Raw genomic sequence first — 18,084 nt, 5'->3', positions numbered from 1 at the left:
TGTCACACTCTCTCTTCCAGGAGTTTCTGTGTATTTCTCCTTTGACAAAATGGCATCTGGCCATCTATCTCTGCATCAGGATGCACTTGTATGCCTAATCTGAAAGTTACATGCAGGGTTACCTAATATACTGTATACATACTCAACTGGACATTACAGGATATGTTGAAAGAATAGAATCATGGTTCTCAGGACCTGCAAGCTCAAAGCCTTGAGGAAGCCATGTTGGGAAAGCCTGAGTTAAATCTATTTACCTTTCATTCCAAGTCTTCAGTGCTCCTCATCATGTAATCTACCCATTAGGGCTTTTGTGAGGTTCCTTTGTTGGGACACCCATATCACAACAACATGTTACCATGAGATAATATGTTACTGTTAGGCAGGTCCCCCTTCTGTTATATGGGAATTCAATTTTGAGAAACAGAGAAGCCACCTCTTGAGAGGTTGACTTGGGAGTCTATCAGAAAGCAGGTGATTGCAGTTGGACTCCTGTCTCAGAGACCTGTAGCCAAGAATACTGTTAGCACAAAGCTTGTGAAGCCAAAATACAAATGTTTGTAATAAAAAGAATCCAGCCCAACAGAGCCAAACCATATAGGGAAATACTCAGGAGTGAGCAAAACTTTCCATTTAGGGGAAGTCAAGGGCTAAAGAACATGAATCTGCAATTCAAAGAATGGCCTATCTCACTTCTAGGCTGTTTGAAGATGGGTGAAAAGCACTCATCTCTACAACGGCATCTATATGTCAGTTTATATGATTTTGCTTACTTTAATGATGGTTACAATGGTGAAAGGTTTCCTTTTGTTGTATGCAGTATTTTATGCATAGATGATCAAGTCAGAGACCTTTCTGCATTTGTTGGTTATGGTGTCTAAAATCACAGGGTTCATATGATAACTCTGTCCCTGCCATGGCTTTTCTTTTCTTTTCTACACCTTTCGGTTCTCCATTAACTAAGAGATTCCACACCCAGACCATGGAAGGCAGCCAGCTACCCCACTTGATGCCAGTGTGATTTGGAAATTGTTTTTTAAACTAACTTCACTAAGGAGTGATTCTGCGGATGGCCACTACAAAAAAGGGACATATACCTTGCTTTGTTTTGTTAACGTTGCATTTTCAGTGGTAAATTTTTTTTCTGCTGTTTTCTATGGATACCTCCATCAAACCAGCACTGCAGTGCTTACTTTGTTGGGGCCCCATCTTTTACCAACTGCATAAAATCGGAAAATGTATCATTAATTAGTGTAGCAAATCACAATTTACTAATCAGAACATAGTTTCTTTTTCCATTGTGTTCTCATTCCTCTCAATTCTCTCTCCTGCTTTCTCAAATAGCATTTGGTTCAATTTTATCATGATATAGGTATGTGTGCTTAATATCCTTTCATCCTCTGTGCTGCACAGCAGCCCACCCTTTTTCTCTTCCTCCTTTTGTTGATCCCTCCTAGAAGGTCCTGTGTTGACATTCATGTAAATTACTTCTAATTACTATCATTATCATAATCAGTTTAGGTGTCCACTCCACAAAGCAAGATCATGCAGTATTTAGAGTATTTTGATTTTCTGTTCTTCCAGTCAACCTGATGATTTCCCGTTGTATCCATTTTCCTGAAAGTGACATAGTGTAGTTTTTTCTATAGTAAAGTAATATGTCTTTGTATATATGGTCTTAATATAAAATTGTATTGTATGTAATAATTTGAGGAAGAAATAAAAATAGACTAGAATTTGCTTTGAGTAGTATATGGAGAGAGCTTAATTATTAGCTCTGAAAAATGTACCCTGCAAAGTTCTCCTCTATTAAAAACTTAATGTAATAAAGAACACTGATGCATTAGTTTTATATTTTATACATTCATTTTTATTTCATATTTAAAATTTAGACTGATTATACATTTAAATTTCTACAAAAGGTAGCCATCATTACCTGTTTCTTTTCTGATTAGTATTTATTGATAGCAACTTATTTTTATTGATAGAAACTTCTTTTTGAAGCACTAGGAATTAAAATAAGAATCTCGTATTTGCTAATCAAGTGCTCAAACACTTGAGCCTATACATCATTGCCCGTATACATCATTGCCCGTACAATCCTCAAACCACAACAATACTGTCTCCATTTCCCAAGGACCTGGTATTACAGATATCCAACACAATGTCCATTTGATGCCTATTTATTTAGTCATATCAGTGATGGGGCTTGGACTCAGTGTTTGGGTGCTGTCCCTGAGCTTTTTTGCTCGGGCTAATGTTTGACCACTTTGAGCCACAGTTCCACTTCAGTTATCTGGTGGTTAAAAGACATAGGAGTCTCCTGGACTTTCCTGCCTGCACTACCTTTGAACTGCATCTCAGTCTGTGTACCTAGGATTACAGGCACCAGCCACTATGGTCTGGAATCTAATTTTCTGATGTTCATAACACAGTGCTGTAAAATCTTTCCAGCAATAACCATGTCTCACCAACAATGTACAATGCACACCCTCTAACTCTTCCACCCAGGGCAGACCATTTTCAGTGTTTTTCTACTTCTTTTGGAATTTGCTATCTTCAGATAAATCTGTTGTCCCCTTTAATTGTCCCTTCTTCATTTCCTCTTATTCACTGTTTATGTTTGGCTTTGACTCATGAGAAGGTCACTTCAGTTATTGTCAACTCTGTCCCATGTTTCAGTAGTCTGAATAAAGTGTGTTACCTCTTTTAACCTCCTGTCTGCTTTTCTTTGGGCAGACAAGCAAAAACTTCATTTGATCATAGTTTACCAAAATATTCCCCTTCTGGAAATGCACTACAAAATTTGGATTTTATGCTTCTCTCCACTTAACATGCTCAAATTTCCATGGGTCTCGGTAGATTCCGTTACAATAACAGCTTCATTGACTCAAGTTAACTTTTGGGGGAATTCTGAAATTAGAATTGTACATTACTTCATGTTTAATCAGGAATAAGAGCCATTTGAATATACCAAAGCTATAGATTTAAGTAAAATGTGGAGGAGAATCTCTCCTACTTTGCTTGTGCTAAAAATCATTAGGATGGTCTTGCTTAGTATGGTGTTAGTCCATTCCCTGAGGTGTTGAAAGCTCTACTCGCTCTTTTCCTTCTTTCCCTTCTTCAAAACCTTTTGGTAAACAAGCAAGCAACATTTTAAGACAAGGAAGGTAACAGTGGCCACACAGGCCAGTAGGAATCCGATGACATCCAGAGAGTGGTACTGGTACCAGGTGAGGTTGTGGGAAAGTGGCCTCAGATGCTTGGCTCCTTTGTGGCGCATGACAAATTCAATCCAGAAGACAGCTCGATCCAGTGGCTTCATAGGCTGATCATGGTGAATGGTTGACAACCACATAGCATTCTTTTTGTAGCTAAAGGTAAAAGAAATTAACATAAATATATCGAATGAACTAGAAAAGGTAGATACTGTACTATTCTGTAGATGATAAAAATAATTGTATAAAATTTGGAGAGATAGGAAGGGCTTTTTTCTGCTATATTTATGGTTACCTTAGTGTAAAAGGCAAGAGCTTCTTAATGACACTGGATTTTAGCATTTAATAAACCTTGTCAAAACCAAGAATTTCTGAATTAGAAAGTAGAACCACTGAAATTCCAAAGGCAGAAGAAAAGCTAACTTATTCAAGAAATAATTGTTAATTCACCAATTGTTCAATGTTCAGTATTGTATCACAATTTAGAGACAGAAAGATAATTTGATGAAGCAGCTTTTCCCTCCAAACTTTGTACTTTTTAAGTAATTCATCACTGATGAATTATTATGTAACTATGTGATCATTATGTAACTATTGTGTAACAATTTCTCTTCCTCCTTTTTTTGGTCTGTGTTTTAGGGCTTGGAGTCAGGGCTTTGGCACTGCCCTTGAGCTACCTTTACTACTTGAGCTACAGTTCCATTCTGGCTTTCTGGATGTTAATTAGAGTCTTCTGGACTTTGGTACCTGGCCTGACCACAAACCACAATCCTCAGATGGCAGACTCTCAAGTAGCTAGAATCACAGGCATCAGCCAATGACACCCACCTCTCCTTTTATGTCTTGACCCTATCACTTACTTGTTCCAGTATTACCCTATGGCTTGCCTTTTCCTTTTATGAACCACTTTTGAAACTTCTCCATTTTACCTGCTTACTATGAAACAACCAAATGATAGGAAATGGAAAAGCAGAAATGATTTGAGTTCTTCTTGCCTTGTGAGAAGTAATGTCCTGAAATTTGAATAGTTTTAATTATGCACATTTTCTAATGGAATATCAAAGGTGTTTTCCAATATTGTTTTATCTCTGTTTGCATTCAGGCATTGCAGGCACATGGGATTTGTGTTGAAATGATTATGTCCAATAGGTAATGTGAACATGTGCATACCTAGGCAATTAAGTGTAAATTCCAAGGTGCTAAAGGAGGAGCTTGTAGCAATTGCAATTCAAGTGATTTTTCTCTTTGTGATTTAAAAACATCACTGTCATAGCTGTTTTTCAGACCTATTGATACAAATGTTAGTACACTTTTGTTATACACTAGGTAAAAATGTGTGTTGTATCATAAGTTTTAGCATATTTTATCTAATTAAGACATCCCCACATTTCTCAGAACCAGCATCATATATGTTACAATTTAATATGATCTCTATGTGAGAGATTTAGTTCATATTCAGGAAATTTATGAAAAATACACTGGTTTTCAAAAACTGGAAGAGCAAATACGGCTCACAAAATATTCATGAGTTTGCTCAATGTCTGTATAAAATCAATACGAGTTAGATGTTGGTGGCTCCTACAAACTTGTCTACCTGAGCTCCTGACAGTCACAGCTCAAGGCTAGACATGACAGAAAATTTCCAAGATTTTTACTGTAAATTAATCTGGAAAACATAAGATGGCTGTCTTAGCTCAAGTGGTACAATGCCTGTTGAAATTGCAAATCAGCTGAGTATTAAGTTCTGAGTTCAAACCCAGTGCCTCCAAAACATATCAAAGTAATATGGCATTCAAAATGTTTCTGCTCTACTTATTTACAATACAGTGCTTTATTTATGCAGGCATGATAATAGCGGAGAAATATATACAGAATATTACTGATCGTAAGACAAAATTGATATTACTATAAAAGAAATAAATATATTTATTGAAATAATTTGTGTAGTAAATTTTTTTGCACCAGATATTTTGGATATTAAGCAGCTATATTTCACTTGTACTTCTGAACGTAATTGCTTTTTCTTTTATGATTACTCTGAATAAGATAATCATAGCCCTTAGTATCTAAGAATATGTATACTTTTCAAAATAATGTTCTCTTGTTCTAACAGGAGTAGTTAAGAAAATTTAAAAGCACTACCTAGTTATCAGTGATAGAATCAAAGCACTAACATAGTGTATTTAGAAAGCATTAAATATAATAGGAATTCAATATTTGGTTATTATTTTGCTTTTTGGGGGGGTCTGGTTATGGGGCCTGAACTGTGGGCCTGGGCACTGTTCCTCAGCTCTTCAGCTCAATGCTAGCGCTCTACCACTTGAGACACAGCACCAGTTCCGGTTTTTCTCTTTTTGCTTATTTGGTGGTGAAGAATTGAACCCAGGGCCTCAGGCATGCAAGGCAAGAGCTCTACCACCGAGCCACATTCCCAGTCCCTATTATTTTGCTTTTTAACAACATAAACTACTTAAATTTTTTTTTGAAGAAAAACAAACTGCAAACTGAAAGGACAGATATGTTCATGAGTTCACAAGAGTAAGATTTCAAACATTTTAACTTGATGCTCTATTTTTTCAAACACAGTGAATTTTTATTTTATTAAGAGTAATTAGTGAGATCTTAGGTTGAAAGTAAGTTATACTGAACTGGAGTAGTGTCATTTATGGAGGGAGCGTTCATGTGTCCCTAATTCATTGCTTTCCTCATCTTCCTAGTGATCATCTGTTTTCATCCTTAGAGATTCCTTCTAGTCCATGTTTGCCCTGTTTCAGACTTTCATACTATTCTCAAGGTTCTGATAATTTCTTTGCACTGATATCACTGGGGTACAAATCAACATGGTTGGGAAGGAAAGTGGGTCTGTGGGATCTCAGCATTCCAAATGCTGAAAGATGATGATCATAAGTTTGAGGCCATCCTGGGTTTCTATAGCATGACAATGTTACAACACAGACACTGACACAAACACACAAACAGACTCAAACACATACATACCCCATGCATACAAACATACAAAAATATGATTGTGACTTGTGAAATACATGATGGGTAATTGATGAAGTCTTCCAGAATTAAGCAAGTCTAAACTGAGGGTAACTTTCATGGTCAGATTCATGTAAGAAATTATCTACAATCAGTATTTAATAAAACAACAATCAGACTAACAAACAGCTAGAGTAGAATGGTTACCAATCATGAGTTAGTCCCCCAGGGTTTAATGCCCAGAAAAACACAGACAGACAGACAGACACACAGACAGACAGACAGACACACACACACACACACACACACACACACACACACACACACATACACGAAGTTATACTCACACAGGGTTGTTAATGACTGCTTCCAGTGCTCTGAGCAAGTCTTTGCTTGATATTGCTCTTATATCCAGTTTAACAGCTGCTCCTTTGGCCACCATGTGAGCAATGTTATCATGTTGTTCCGAAAACAAAGGAATGCCCACCATGGGAATCCCATGATGGATCGCCTCATAGATGCTGTTAGCTCCACCATGAGTGATGAAAGCTTTTGTTTTGGCATGGCCTAGGATTAGGGGCATTTCAATACAATTGCTCATTAAAAGTCTTACACATAAAATGAGAAATGTCTAACATGAGCAATGAAAGAAACAGTCTTTTCCAAATAAGAAATATTGGACAAGTGGAGTTACATTTTACTGTCCTGCATAGCTCACCACAAGAACTACATAATCGATTTGAAAGGTAAGTAAAAACCTTATGGTATGTGTCTTAGGTTTTGTGTGACTTGAGATTTGAAAATGAATATACCATCTCCTTTTGAACAGATAGGAAAAGACATAATGGATAATAGAAAGCAAATCCTGAAGCAAGAAAATGTTCATGTTGGATTGTGCTCTCATAAACTTAAAAATAGTGCAACTATTTAACCATTGAGGTATGCTTGAAACAGAGTGTGTTATCATTTCAAATTAAGCAACATGAATTTTCCCACATAAAATGCAGATTCTTTTAAAATAAAACAAACTTGTATGTTTCAATGGCATTGCAAATACTTGTCCTACTTTAGGAGGATGGATAATGTAATGGTTGAATTAAGGGACAGGGAGCTAACCTTAGGCAATTACAGAAAATGCTTTGTCAATGGTAAGTATATGTTGAAAAAAGATAAAGTGATCATAAAGTATACAATAGAGTATAGTAAAATTTTTATCTGGTAAGGCTGATTTTTTTAGGATGGATTATAAATCTAAAAGTTAGCTTTCATTTTTGAATTTTTATTAATACATCTCCATCAGTTTGTTTCCTGTTGTGTTGTTATCAACTACTTCTACAGTTACTCATGCATTCAGTATGTGTTTTTCAGAGTCTTACCAAGGAGGTCATTCTGGGGGAGCCACTTGTACAGCCGAGTATTTGGTCCTAAGGTGTCTGGTTTCTTTCCATTAAATCTCCAAAGAACCTGTTAGGGAAAGACATTATTTTTGTAACTTTTAGAATGTAACATTTCAAAATTTAGAGATCACACAGTTAAGTGACTTTCATAGAATGAACAAAGAAAAGAGAAGAGGGGTTAATTAATGAGGACTTGTAGAGTACTGAGAAAAAAAAACACCAACACTTCCTGTACTTATTTTCATATTTAGGAAGATGGAATATTATCAAAAATTTTTACAGTACTTAAAACATACTGTGATAGGGCTGGGAGGGTAGCTCATCAGTGGTAGAGCTCTTGCCTTGAGCTGAAGAGCTGAGGAGCAGCGCCCAGGCCCGGAGTTCACACCCCACGACCGACCAAAAAATAATTCTGTGATAAACGACAAATGAATGCATTCAACAAATTTTTATGTAGTCATAACCATAGGTCTGTTGTCCAATAGTGTTTAAAATTATTAAGATTTATATCTATACACATAATTACTGAACTAGCTCTCCTCTTCCAATTTTATCTATTAACCTTTAAAAATGGTATTGGAGAGAGATTCTCTTAGTCTATGGGATTTCATTGTAGTTTAACATTTTTCATTTATTTCTTAACTACCTAATTATGACAAATACTTTATGTTCACAGTTCTCCCTGGAGAGAAATTTTATGAAAAGATGCTGTCATGCTTTACCAACCAGAAATGGAGTCAAACTACTCCATACTATATACTGCACTACACTGGGTATTTTATTAAGTGATTATTATGTTACATAATACTCAGCACTATGGACTGTGTACATAGTTCCTCTTACTATTCATACTATGAATGGCCCCACAAAACTAGCCTCCCTGAGAGTTTGTCAACCTTGACACATTTATCTGGATGGACAGACAAATGGCTCCTAGAACCAATAATGGGGTTGCTGACAGGGCCTTTCCATGGCACACCCAGATCAACAACTCACACTGTTGTACCTCATATTAAGGCTGCACCTTCTGATTCATGACCAGCACATGAACAAATATTATTATTATTATTATTATTATTATTATTATTATTTGTTGGTTGTGGGGCTTGAACTCAGGGCCTGGGCACTGTCCTTCAGCTCTTCAGCTCAAGGTAAGAGCTCTACCACTTGAGCTACAGCGGTACTTCTGGTTTTCTGGTGGTTTATTGGAGATAAGAGTCTCATGGACTTTCCTGCCTGGGCTGGCTTTGAACTGCGATCCTCAGATCTCAGCCTCCTGAGTAGCTAGGATTACAGGCATGAGCCACCAGAGCCTGGCCAAATGTTATTTTTATACAGCCTTTTCTGACAAACTTATTCAAGTCTATGTAAGCAATTCTTTATCATAAATCAATGAATTCTTTTGAGTAATTACATGAAGCTAGTTTTAGCTTGCAAATTATTGGTTGAGTTGTGTAGGATAATTGCAGGTTGAATTTTCATCACATATTTATGATACTGACATCTCAAGTTATGATCTATAATGGGGGAAATCTTAAATGTAGGAAATGGAGCTGGCCTGTAGTTCATAGGGCACATGGCTGCTGAAAGGATCCTCAATTTTAATGGTGCTACATGTATTTTTCAGTAGACAATGGCCACATTCCCATGAGCTGTACAGATCTGGTTTCAGATATAACAAGCCCCAGTCCAGTAGGGCAGGTTGGTTTTATTTACTTTCTCTTCATTAACAAGGCTGAATACACACCCGGAATGAGGAATGAATCTTCCTTTTCTTTTTTCTGAATAACCCCTTCAACTGTATTCTAAATGGCTCAGTTTCAAAACTGAAGGAAAGGATTTTATAGGAACATTAAACTATATAATACATTTCAAACTAAACTAAACTATGTGCTAAATATTACTGTACTGCTTCAATTTATTAGTGCCATTGAATTCCTTTCTGAAATATGGTTAGTGTATGGATTGGCTGTAACATTCCTGCAAGGACTGGATGAAATTTCATGATTTCTGTGAATGCTTGCTAGCAATATTATCATAATGACACAATTTCATATTGTAGCTACTGTGTGTCTTTCTGGTGACAAAATTCATGTTGCATTTATTGTCAGTTTAAAACAATCCAAAGTTCCTTGCTATTTCAGCATTTGCCATGCATATTTTTTTCTTTAAAATGGCTAAGACAAATTAGAGCTATTTTAGCAGTCTGTCTTTCACCAAGAAACTAGTATAATCAAAAACCTGCAGCATTTAAGGCCCATTCAGTGAGGACCACTATTGAGGTACACTATCTCACCTTTTGTGGAACTTGTGCCAGTGCTGATGCAATCTCATTGGCTGTCTCCTCTGTCATGTTATCAACCATTGACCCCAGGGAAAACACCACCACACCACTGTCCTCAGAGCTCTGCACAAAGTCTTCCATTTCCTGTGAAGAGAAAAAAAAAATTGTGCTCCTTCTCTCTTGCTCTCTGTCTCTCTCTTACAAACACACACACACACACACACACAAACACACACACACACACACACAGAGTAAGCAAACATTAGTTCATGTTTTTATTTTATTTTATTGTAAAGATGCTTTATAATTGGGTTACAGTTATATGAGTATATTCCTTGGGAAACAGTTATCCACATCTTTGTTGTTCTCCCTCTATCCTTCCCTCCTTCCCCTCCTCCCCCTTCCCCCAAAGTTACAGTGTTCATTTCCAAAATAATGTCTTGTGAGTAATATTGTTGCAATGGGCCATTGTTTGTCCTTGTTTCAGCATCTTGGTATTCCCCATGCTTTCTCCAATTTAGGTAAGTGTATATACTAGATGCAGGCTACTAGAATCAAAGAAGTGATTACCAGGGATAAACCAAGAAAAAGGAAATATGAAATAAAATGAAAAGAAAGAACTAGATACAGTACTTTGGCATCAACAAAGTCACCAACCCCCCCCCCCCGCCCCAAAAAGATCTTTTGTTTCCATGTCTTGGAGCTCATTTCAAGTAGCATCATTTTGTTTGGTCATATGTACATAGCTATTGAGCTGTTTCGATTTTCTGCAAGGACTATCCTAATCATATACTAATTATTACAACTGAGGGAAACCATTTTGCCTATGTTTCTTTGGGTCTGGCTTACTTAATGTCAAACTAGCTAGGCCCAGGTGGTTCTTGCCTATAATCCTAGCTACTCAGGAGGCTGAGATCTGAGGATCATGGTTTAGAGCCTTCTGGGGAGAAAAGTCTGTGAGATTATCCTCTCTAATGTGTTACTGAAACACTGGAAGTAGACATATGGCTTAAGTGGTAGAGCATTAGACAAAAGCTCAGGGAAAATGCCAGGCTGTGAATTCATGCCCCTATCCTCACACCTAGGATCAACAGAGAAAAATAAAATAAGGTGTTTTGGTATATAAAACTATGGAGAGAAAATAAAATATTTTCAAAATTATCAGATGAACAACAGTTAGATAAATAGGGCCCAAAAATTTCAATTAGCTACTATTAAGCTACTATTAATACGAAGTACATTGACATCATTGTGTGACAAATTTTCCTGGATTCAAAATTATTTCTCTAGAAACTTTTCTCTGATATGCAAAAATTTTAGGTCTTATTTAGTTTCTTACTGTACTCATTGCTCTTCCTTATGTATCTTTCTCAATTCTCATTCTTCAACTTATTTCTGAGCAGTGTTCACATACTATCAGTGACTCTGAGAAACTTTTTGGCTTTCATCATTTTTGAAAACATTTCTTTTCAGAAATGCTTTCACATAATTCTTACTAATGGATTTCCAACTGTCTTTTTAAGTGGACTATAAGGTGTGAGGGGTAGGGTAGAAACAGCTATACTGTTTCTAACACTTTATATGCGAATCACTTGATAATTTTATGAGTGAATCAAGGATTCTTTCTAGGTGGTGAATAATTAAGTCTTAATTAAACTGACTTTGTTCTGGATAACTTCAGTTTCTGGAATGCAAAAACTTGTGATGATTCAAATTAGGTTCAATAGGTAGAATGCTTTACCTCACTTCCTGTACCTCTTTCACTGTAAGCAAAGACTTGGGATGAGTGGTGCAGAATCATATTAACTTGTTTGTGATCATTCGGGTAAATGCTGGGTCATAGGGCAGCTCTATGTGGAGTCTTCTGAGAAACCTCCACACTACTTTCCAAAGTGGTTGAACTAATTTATACTCTCACCAACAATGCAGTAAGGTTCCCTTCTGTCCACATCCCCTTCAGCATCAGTTGTTATTAGAGTTCTTATAGCCATTCAAACTGGGGTGAGGTGGTATCTCAATGTTGTTTTGATTTGCATTTCTTTTATGGCTAGGGAGGTTGAGCATTTCTTTATGTGTCTATTGGCCATCCTTCTTTCCTCTTCAGAGAAGTTTCTCTGTAAGTCTTTAGCCCAATTATTTATTGGGTAGTTGTTTCTTTGAGGATTTGTTGTTGGGGGATTTTTTTGAATTCCAGGTATATTTTAGATATGAGGCCCTTGTCTGTTGTATGGCTAGTGAAGATCTTCTCCCAATCCATGGGCTTTCTATTGATCTTGCTAGCTATGTCCTTTGCCATGCAGAAGCTCTGCAATTTCATGCAATCCCATTTGTCCAACCTTTCTTTGATTTGTTGTGTTTCTGGTTCTCTTTTAAGAAAATTTCGGCCCATGACAAGGAGACCTACTAAAGCTAACAGCACAACAATGTTTATTGCAGTATTATTTACCATAGCTAAGATATGGAAGCAACCCAGATGCCCCTCAGTAGATGAATAGATCAAGAAAATGTGGCATATATACACAATGGAATTCTATGCCTCCATCAGAAAGAATGATATTGACCCATTTGTTAGGAAATGGAAAGGCTTGGAAAAATTATATTAAGTGTAGTAAGCCAGGCCCAAAGAAACATAGGTCCCATGGTTTCCCTTATTTGCAATAACTAGTATATGTCTGAGACAAGCAGAAAAGGTCAAATAAGTTGATGTTAGGCAAAATGAACCCCACGATAAGGATTCAAATGTTTTTTCTTTCTTGCTATTTTTTCTAACATATTTATAAGATATTTCTTTGTTGCTTTGTGTGTCCCTCCCCCACAGTATAACCCTTGTTTTCACTGTATTTGATGTTGGTATAATTTGTGGAGGGGAAGGGAAAAACAAATTTTTTAAATAGGGGAACAGGTGGACCCATTGCAACAATGAGCTGTATAAGACGTTATGTAGAAAAATGAATTTTCCAACTTTAGTGCAGGGAGGGGAGGCAGGCGGTGGGGAGAATGGGATAAGAGAGATTGGAAGGTATGGGAAGGGGAAACAAAGGAGGAGGCAACTGTAATTGATAAGAAATGTACTCATTACCTTGCCCATGTAATTGTAACTACTCTGTTCGGTATTTTCACAAAAAAGGAAAAGAAAATAATCATATTATCTGAACCAGAAATCAATAACAGACAAAAAGGTTATCTATTTACCTTTGGCAAGGGTTTTGCAGGTTTGCAGTGGAGTCCTCCAACAAAGGCAACATTTGGTAAAGTTGGGCGAGGGAATTCCAAGTCCCAGTAAGATCGAATAAGCCAGATTTCTGCTTTATTCATGGTCTCCATTAAAGTAGTGGGGTGTCCTGAGTGAAAAGGGGAAAAGTAAATAGTAGGTAAGGCTATGAAAGAGTTGTTTCTTAATATAGTATTTATCATTTCCTCCAGGGATTGTTATAAGTTTTACTCAATGTTATATAATGTGGTTTTGGTATATCAGTATATTTATAGCCAATTTAAATGGATAACTTATTGGTTTTAGATAATGTATTTACAGATATATGTAGTGTGTGCATATTTTTGTGAAAAGGAAACTGGTAAGAGACTTTCTATGGTGCCTCCGCTTATTAGAAGTAATATATAAACATTAAAATAAGTGATTTTTTAAATTAATTACGGAGTTCTTTTCTGTCTGTTGGTTACAGAAATATTTTATCTCCATAGTTAATAATTCTATCATTTTCCCGAGAGATTTCAATCTTGTGTTCTATAGTTTAAGAAGATGGACCTTAATTTTGCATGTCCTCTATGTTTTGTGTCTGTGGCTGAATTTCTTACTTCTACTTTAGATTCACATTAGGAGCTTAAAAGTATTTATTCATTACATAGAAACATTAGCAAATATCACCTGGAAAAATTTCAGAAATAATGGCAATAGATAATTGCATTCACCTTGTTCATTGCTAATATTTTATTAAATGCAGCAACATAGGGGAGAGTGAGGAAGGCATTGGAAAGAGAATTGGGAACAACCCAATTGTCCCAGCAAGCTTTTCACATCTAGAGAATCACACCAATTATGCTATAATTATCTAGAGATATACAGCACAGAGGAAATTATAAACACATTTCATAAGAAGTTAGACAGGCCTTAAAACTTCAATATTTAGGAAGTTTCCTGAGAGTGCGAATATACATAATAGCCACACCTCCATATAACTGAAACCCCTCTGTACATCACCTTGACAATAAAAAAAAAAATCAAAGTAGAAGGGGTGTTTGATAGGCTTCACGTTATCACATAAGCAAAATTTCAATCTAAATTTCAATCTATTCCTATTTACTCCTCCCTATATTTTTCTTGTGTTTTTTAATGTTGTTGTTGGAAGTGGGGCTTTTAACTCTGGGCTAGGGCACTCTCCCTGCTCTTGTTAGCTCAAGGCAAGTGCTCTACTGCTTGAGCCACAGCACCACTTCCAGTTTTCTAGGTTTATGGAGATCAGAGTCTCACGGACGTTCCCTGCTCGGGCAGGCTTTCAACCATGATCCTCAGATCTCAGTCTATTCATTCTCTTTTTATTTGATATTAACTTGTTTTCCTATATTTCTGGTCCTTTTTTTCTTTATTCCTTTGATCCCTAGTTGTCTATTAGTTTCACTATTTTTGACTCTACCTAGTTGATTCATCCTGTTACCTTTTTGATTTGGTTTGATTTATCCTGACCCTAAGAACAGATTGGCTCACTGGCTACAAGTACACATAATCTCTTCTTCTGTACTACAACCCCCCTCTGCAAACAATATCTATAACTTAAAACCTCTGATTGAAACTTAAGGCTCTGGGTTTATGAATTTAAATTGTGCTCTATGGTGGTTTTGGGTTTGCTTTTGTTTCCCAGTGGGCAGAAAAAAATGTTAGAAACATAAGGAAAATGGCAAGTCAAAGAAGCTCAGATCCCACACAAACTAACCAAGCAATTGAGCTGTCAATGAAGGATCTAGAAGATAGTTTTCAAAATGTTTCAAAACCCTGCTGATAAATATGCCTAATGAAAACTTGAAAACCCACACAAGGCTATGCATGAGCACCATGAGACTAACCAAAAAGTATTGGGGGAATCCATGGAATCCACAAACTGAAAGCTATATGAATTCCAATAGAGTAAAAGGGAGTCCAATGAGAAATAGTCACTCAGCTAAAGGATTTGAGACAAGACACAAATCAAGGGAGTAAAGAAGCACATATAAGACCTAAAACACAGCTTCCATAAAGAGATAGCTACCAAAAATTATTAGTTAGAAGGCAGGGAATTGTTAAGCAAAGTAAATCTTGACAGCTGATTAGATAAAATAGAACTCAGCATCTCAGGAATCAAATCCAGAATAGATTTGATATAGAAAAGGGAGAGATTTTTTCCAAAGAAATCCAAGAAGAAGGAAGGATATTGCACTAACTTCAGAACTCAATCAGAAGATGAAGGAGAAGAGAAGACAACTAAAAGGATGGGAACTATATTTAACAGAATTGTTCCATCAGATGGAATGGCATTGCCCTATTTGTAAGGAAATGGAAAAGCTGGAAAAAATTACATTAAGTGAACTAAGCCAGACTCAAAGAAACATTGGTTGCATGTTTTCCCCTGTTGTAATAATTAGAATGTCCTCTAAATCTAAATCCAAGGGATACTAGAAGGCAAAAAATTACACTTGGACTTGATACATTAAACAGCATTCTGAACTTTCACTCAAGAAGACCAAAGGAAGATATTCTTGGGAGAGGATCACAAGGGCTCAATAGCAATACACATGTGATCATGCAAAATGATGGTTATTGAAATGAACTTCAAGGAATGAAGACAGAAGTTCTTATTTTTTAAAATTTACTTTTTAGCTTCTTTCTCTTTTTTTCCCTTTTGTCTCTGTTTTTGATATCTGTGCTTTTTTTTCTTGTATGTAAGTTTCTTTGATTTGGGGAGGGAAAGGGTAAGCAGAGAAATGGTGGGATAAAGGGTGAACCAATTCAGCAGTGATATATACTAGACACCACATAGGAAAAGAACTATACAACATAGGAGGTAGTGGGTATGAAGGCAAAAGCTGGGAGAAAATGAAGATGGAGTAACCCTGTTCAAAATGAGATGTACTTAATTCCTGACTTATGTACCTGTAGCAATACATCCTGATTACTATAAAAATAAAATAAAAGCCAAAATGGGAAAACATGCTAAAAAGCAATAGAGAATCTTCACATGTACATTCCCACTTTATTATGTCTTATGTCTGTAACATAGTTGATTGAACAAATTACCAATTTAGGAATGTGTAATCCTTATAAATTATAAATATTGATAGAACACTGTAAGTCTTATAAATAAGGAAACATTTTAGAGAATCTAGAAAACTGGCTCTCACCTGTACCCTAGCTACTCAGAATTCTGAAAACTGAAGGATTGCAGTTTAAAGCTAATAGGGGCAGAAATGTCCTCAAGATGACCCCTCCAATTAAGTAGCAAAATTCTGGCAGGCTGCATGGCTCATGTAGTAAAGTACCAGCCCAAAGCAAGTAATATAGGAGACTTGACATCATTGAGTTCAAAACTTGGTATAAGCAAAAAGAAAAATAACATAAGAAAGCAAATACAGGTAAAACATTTTAAATAAAAAATGATCAAGGAAAGCAATTCCTTATTTCTGGCATACAGAGGTATATGCTATATATGATTATATATCAGTCTATTAGGCAGGTATTTATGATTTTGTTGCTACTGTTGTTGGCTATGTGGCTTGAACTTGGGGCCTGGGCAGTGCCCCTGAGATTTGTTCACTCAAGGGCTAATGCTTGGCCATTTTGATCCACAGCACCAAATTTGGTTTTTAGTGGTTAATTGGAGGGAAGAGTCTCAGCAGACTTTTCTGCCCAGGGGTCCCTTGGAACTGCAGTCCTCTGACCTTAGCCTTCTGAGTAGCTAGGATAACAGGCGTGAGCCACCAGCACAGGGCTAAATGAGTGATTTTGGTAAGGAAGAAAAATGAGCAATGTTTTCTGTGTGGGTGAAGTTTTTCAAACTGGATGACCTCCTAGATTGAAATTGTCCATTTTCTTCTTTCTGGCGCTATAGGGTAAGATTTTCCATAGTTGAGAGTCTGGTTCACTTACATAAGGCAAATTGCTCTTATTTCACACAAATCTGAGTCCCTCTTCCAACTTCCACAAAGGTCATGATCTTGAATCTACTAATAACAAAAGTGTACTTACCTAAAACTTCACTGTAAAGGTTATTCCACTTCTTCAAATCAAATATCTCAAACCAAAAGTCAAAGTAAAGCATGCATAACATATTTTCTATCCTCTCCATGAATGTCATTTGACCACTTAGTCCTGAGAAAATGACAGGCACGTAAGAAGGAGGGAATAGAAACCCATCGCTATACTTTTCTATTTTGTAGCCAGGAGAGGAGCGGATAGTGTACACAAAAGGAACCTTCAATAGTTCAGCCAAAAGTTCCCCACAAGCACCAATGGGATTTGCAATCACAATGTCAAATCTTCCTTTTTGTAATCGAGCAATGAATTCCTTGTTCAAAGCGGCTTCTTTACAAATATTTAGCCAAATATCAGAAAATTTCCACATGATATTCTCCAGTAATGGTGAATATGCCAAACATGTTCTTGGCATTTCATATGTCCATTGTCTGATTATTTGTGTGGAAATAGTGATCCGTTCTTCAGTAGTATAAGACGAAGGGTAAGTTTCAAATTTAATGCTGGATGCTTCATTGCTCTTAATGAAAATAGCAGATGATGGTCTCAAAACAGTTACTTCATGACCCCTCAAGATGAGTTCATCCAGTATTACCTTCATATTCATCCAGTGGCTGTATTCCATGGGCCACACCAGTACTTTTCCACAGCTTCCAGAATTAAAGTAATAACTCAGCTGTAGTATCAGTAGGACTGTATTCCATTTCCAAGCCATCCTGACTACATGCACAACGTCCTTTTAAGCTAAGTTTACTTCTGTGTGTTTCAGGAAAAAAAATCCTTGTTTCTGAAGTAAAAATATAACTTGGGTTGATCAAAGTACATATTTTAAATGATTGACTAATCAGAGCATGTGGACTGAATGGCTTTTTTATGAAAATATTAGTTTGGGAAAGACTAATTGTAAATAAATGCTTTCATGTAGCTAGGAGTCTATAACCTGTATGTGCAAGTCACCAGTTTTAA

General features: G+C 36.5%; 1 protein-coding gene across 2 annotated transcripts; it reads right to left on the bottom strand.

The window, feature by feature from the left end:
* Positions 1–1,844: 1,844 nt before the first annotated feature.
* Positions 1,845–17,872, bottom strand: LOC138820871 (UDP-glucuronosyltransferase 2B15-like). Of its 2 annotated transcripts, XM_070012824.1 has the most exons (7): positions 17,714–17,792; positions 17,113–17,235; positions 13,074–13,222; positions 9,894–10,025; positions 7,577–7,664; positions 6,548–6,767; positions 1,845–3,371 (listed from the first exon to the last, which is right to left on the bottom strand). In XM_070012824.1, exons 2-7 carry the CDS (start codon positions 17,219–17,221, stop codon positions 3,092–3,094), a joined length of 978 nt encoding a protein of 325 aa, XP_069868925.1. In that variant the 5' UTR covers positions 17,222–17,235; positions 17,714–17,792; the 3' UTR covers positions 1,845–3,091. The 2 variants fall into 2 exon arrangements, with proteins under 2 accessions (XP_069868925.1, XP_069868924.1); XM_070012823.1 differs by having other exon boundaries at positions 17,113–17,872.
* Between the last annotated feature and the right edge of the window lie 212 nt (positions 17,873–18,084).

The sequence above is a fragment of the Dipodomys merriami genome, unplaced genomic scaffold, assembly GCF_024711535.1.
Source record: "Dipodomys merriami isolate MVZ:Mamm:240054 unplaced genomic scaffold, mDipMer1.0.p SCAF_9, whole genome shotgun sequence".
Lineage (NCBI taxonomy): Eukaryota > Metazoa > Chordata > Mammalia > Rodentia > Heteromyidae > Dipodomys > Dipodomys merriami.
This window is presented reverse-complemented; position numbering and strand designations above follow the sequence as displayed.

Bases quoted from the DNA above. Each gene is read 5' to 3' on its own strand.
- LOC138820871 (XM_070012823.1), bottom strand. From the start codon at position 17,833: ATGGCTTGGAAATGGAATACAGTCCTACTGATACTACAGCTGAGTTAT. The intron at 13,223-17,112 runs GTAAGTACACTT...CTTTTCACTCAG, and splicing joins CCTTTACAGTGAAGTTTTAG to GACACCCCACTACTTTAATG. The intron at 7,665-9,893 runs GTGAGATAGTGT...TTTCCCTAACAG, and splicing joins TGGCACAAGTTCCACAAAAG to GTTCTTTGGAGATTTAATGG.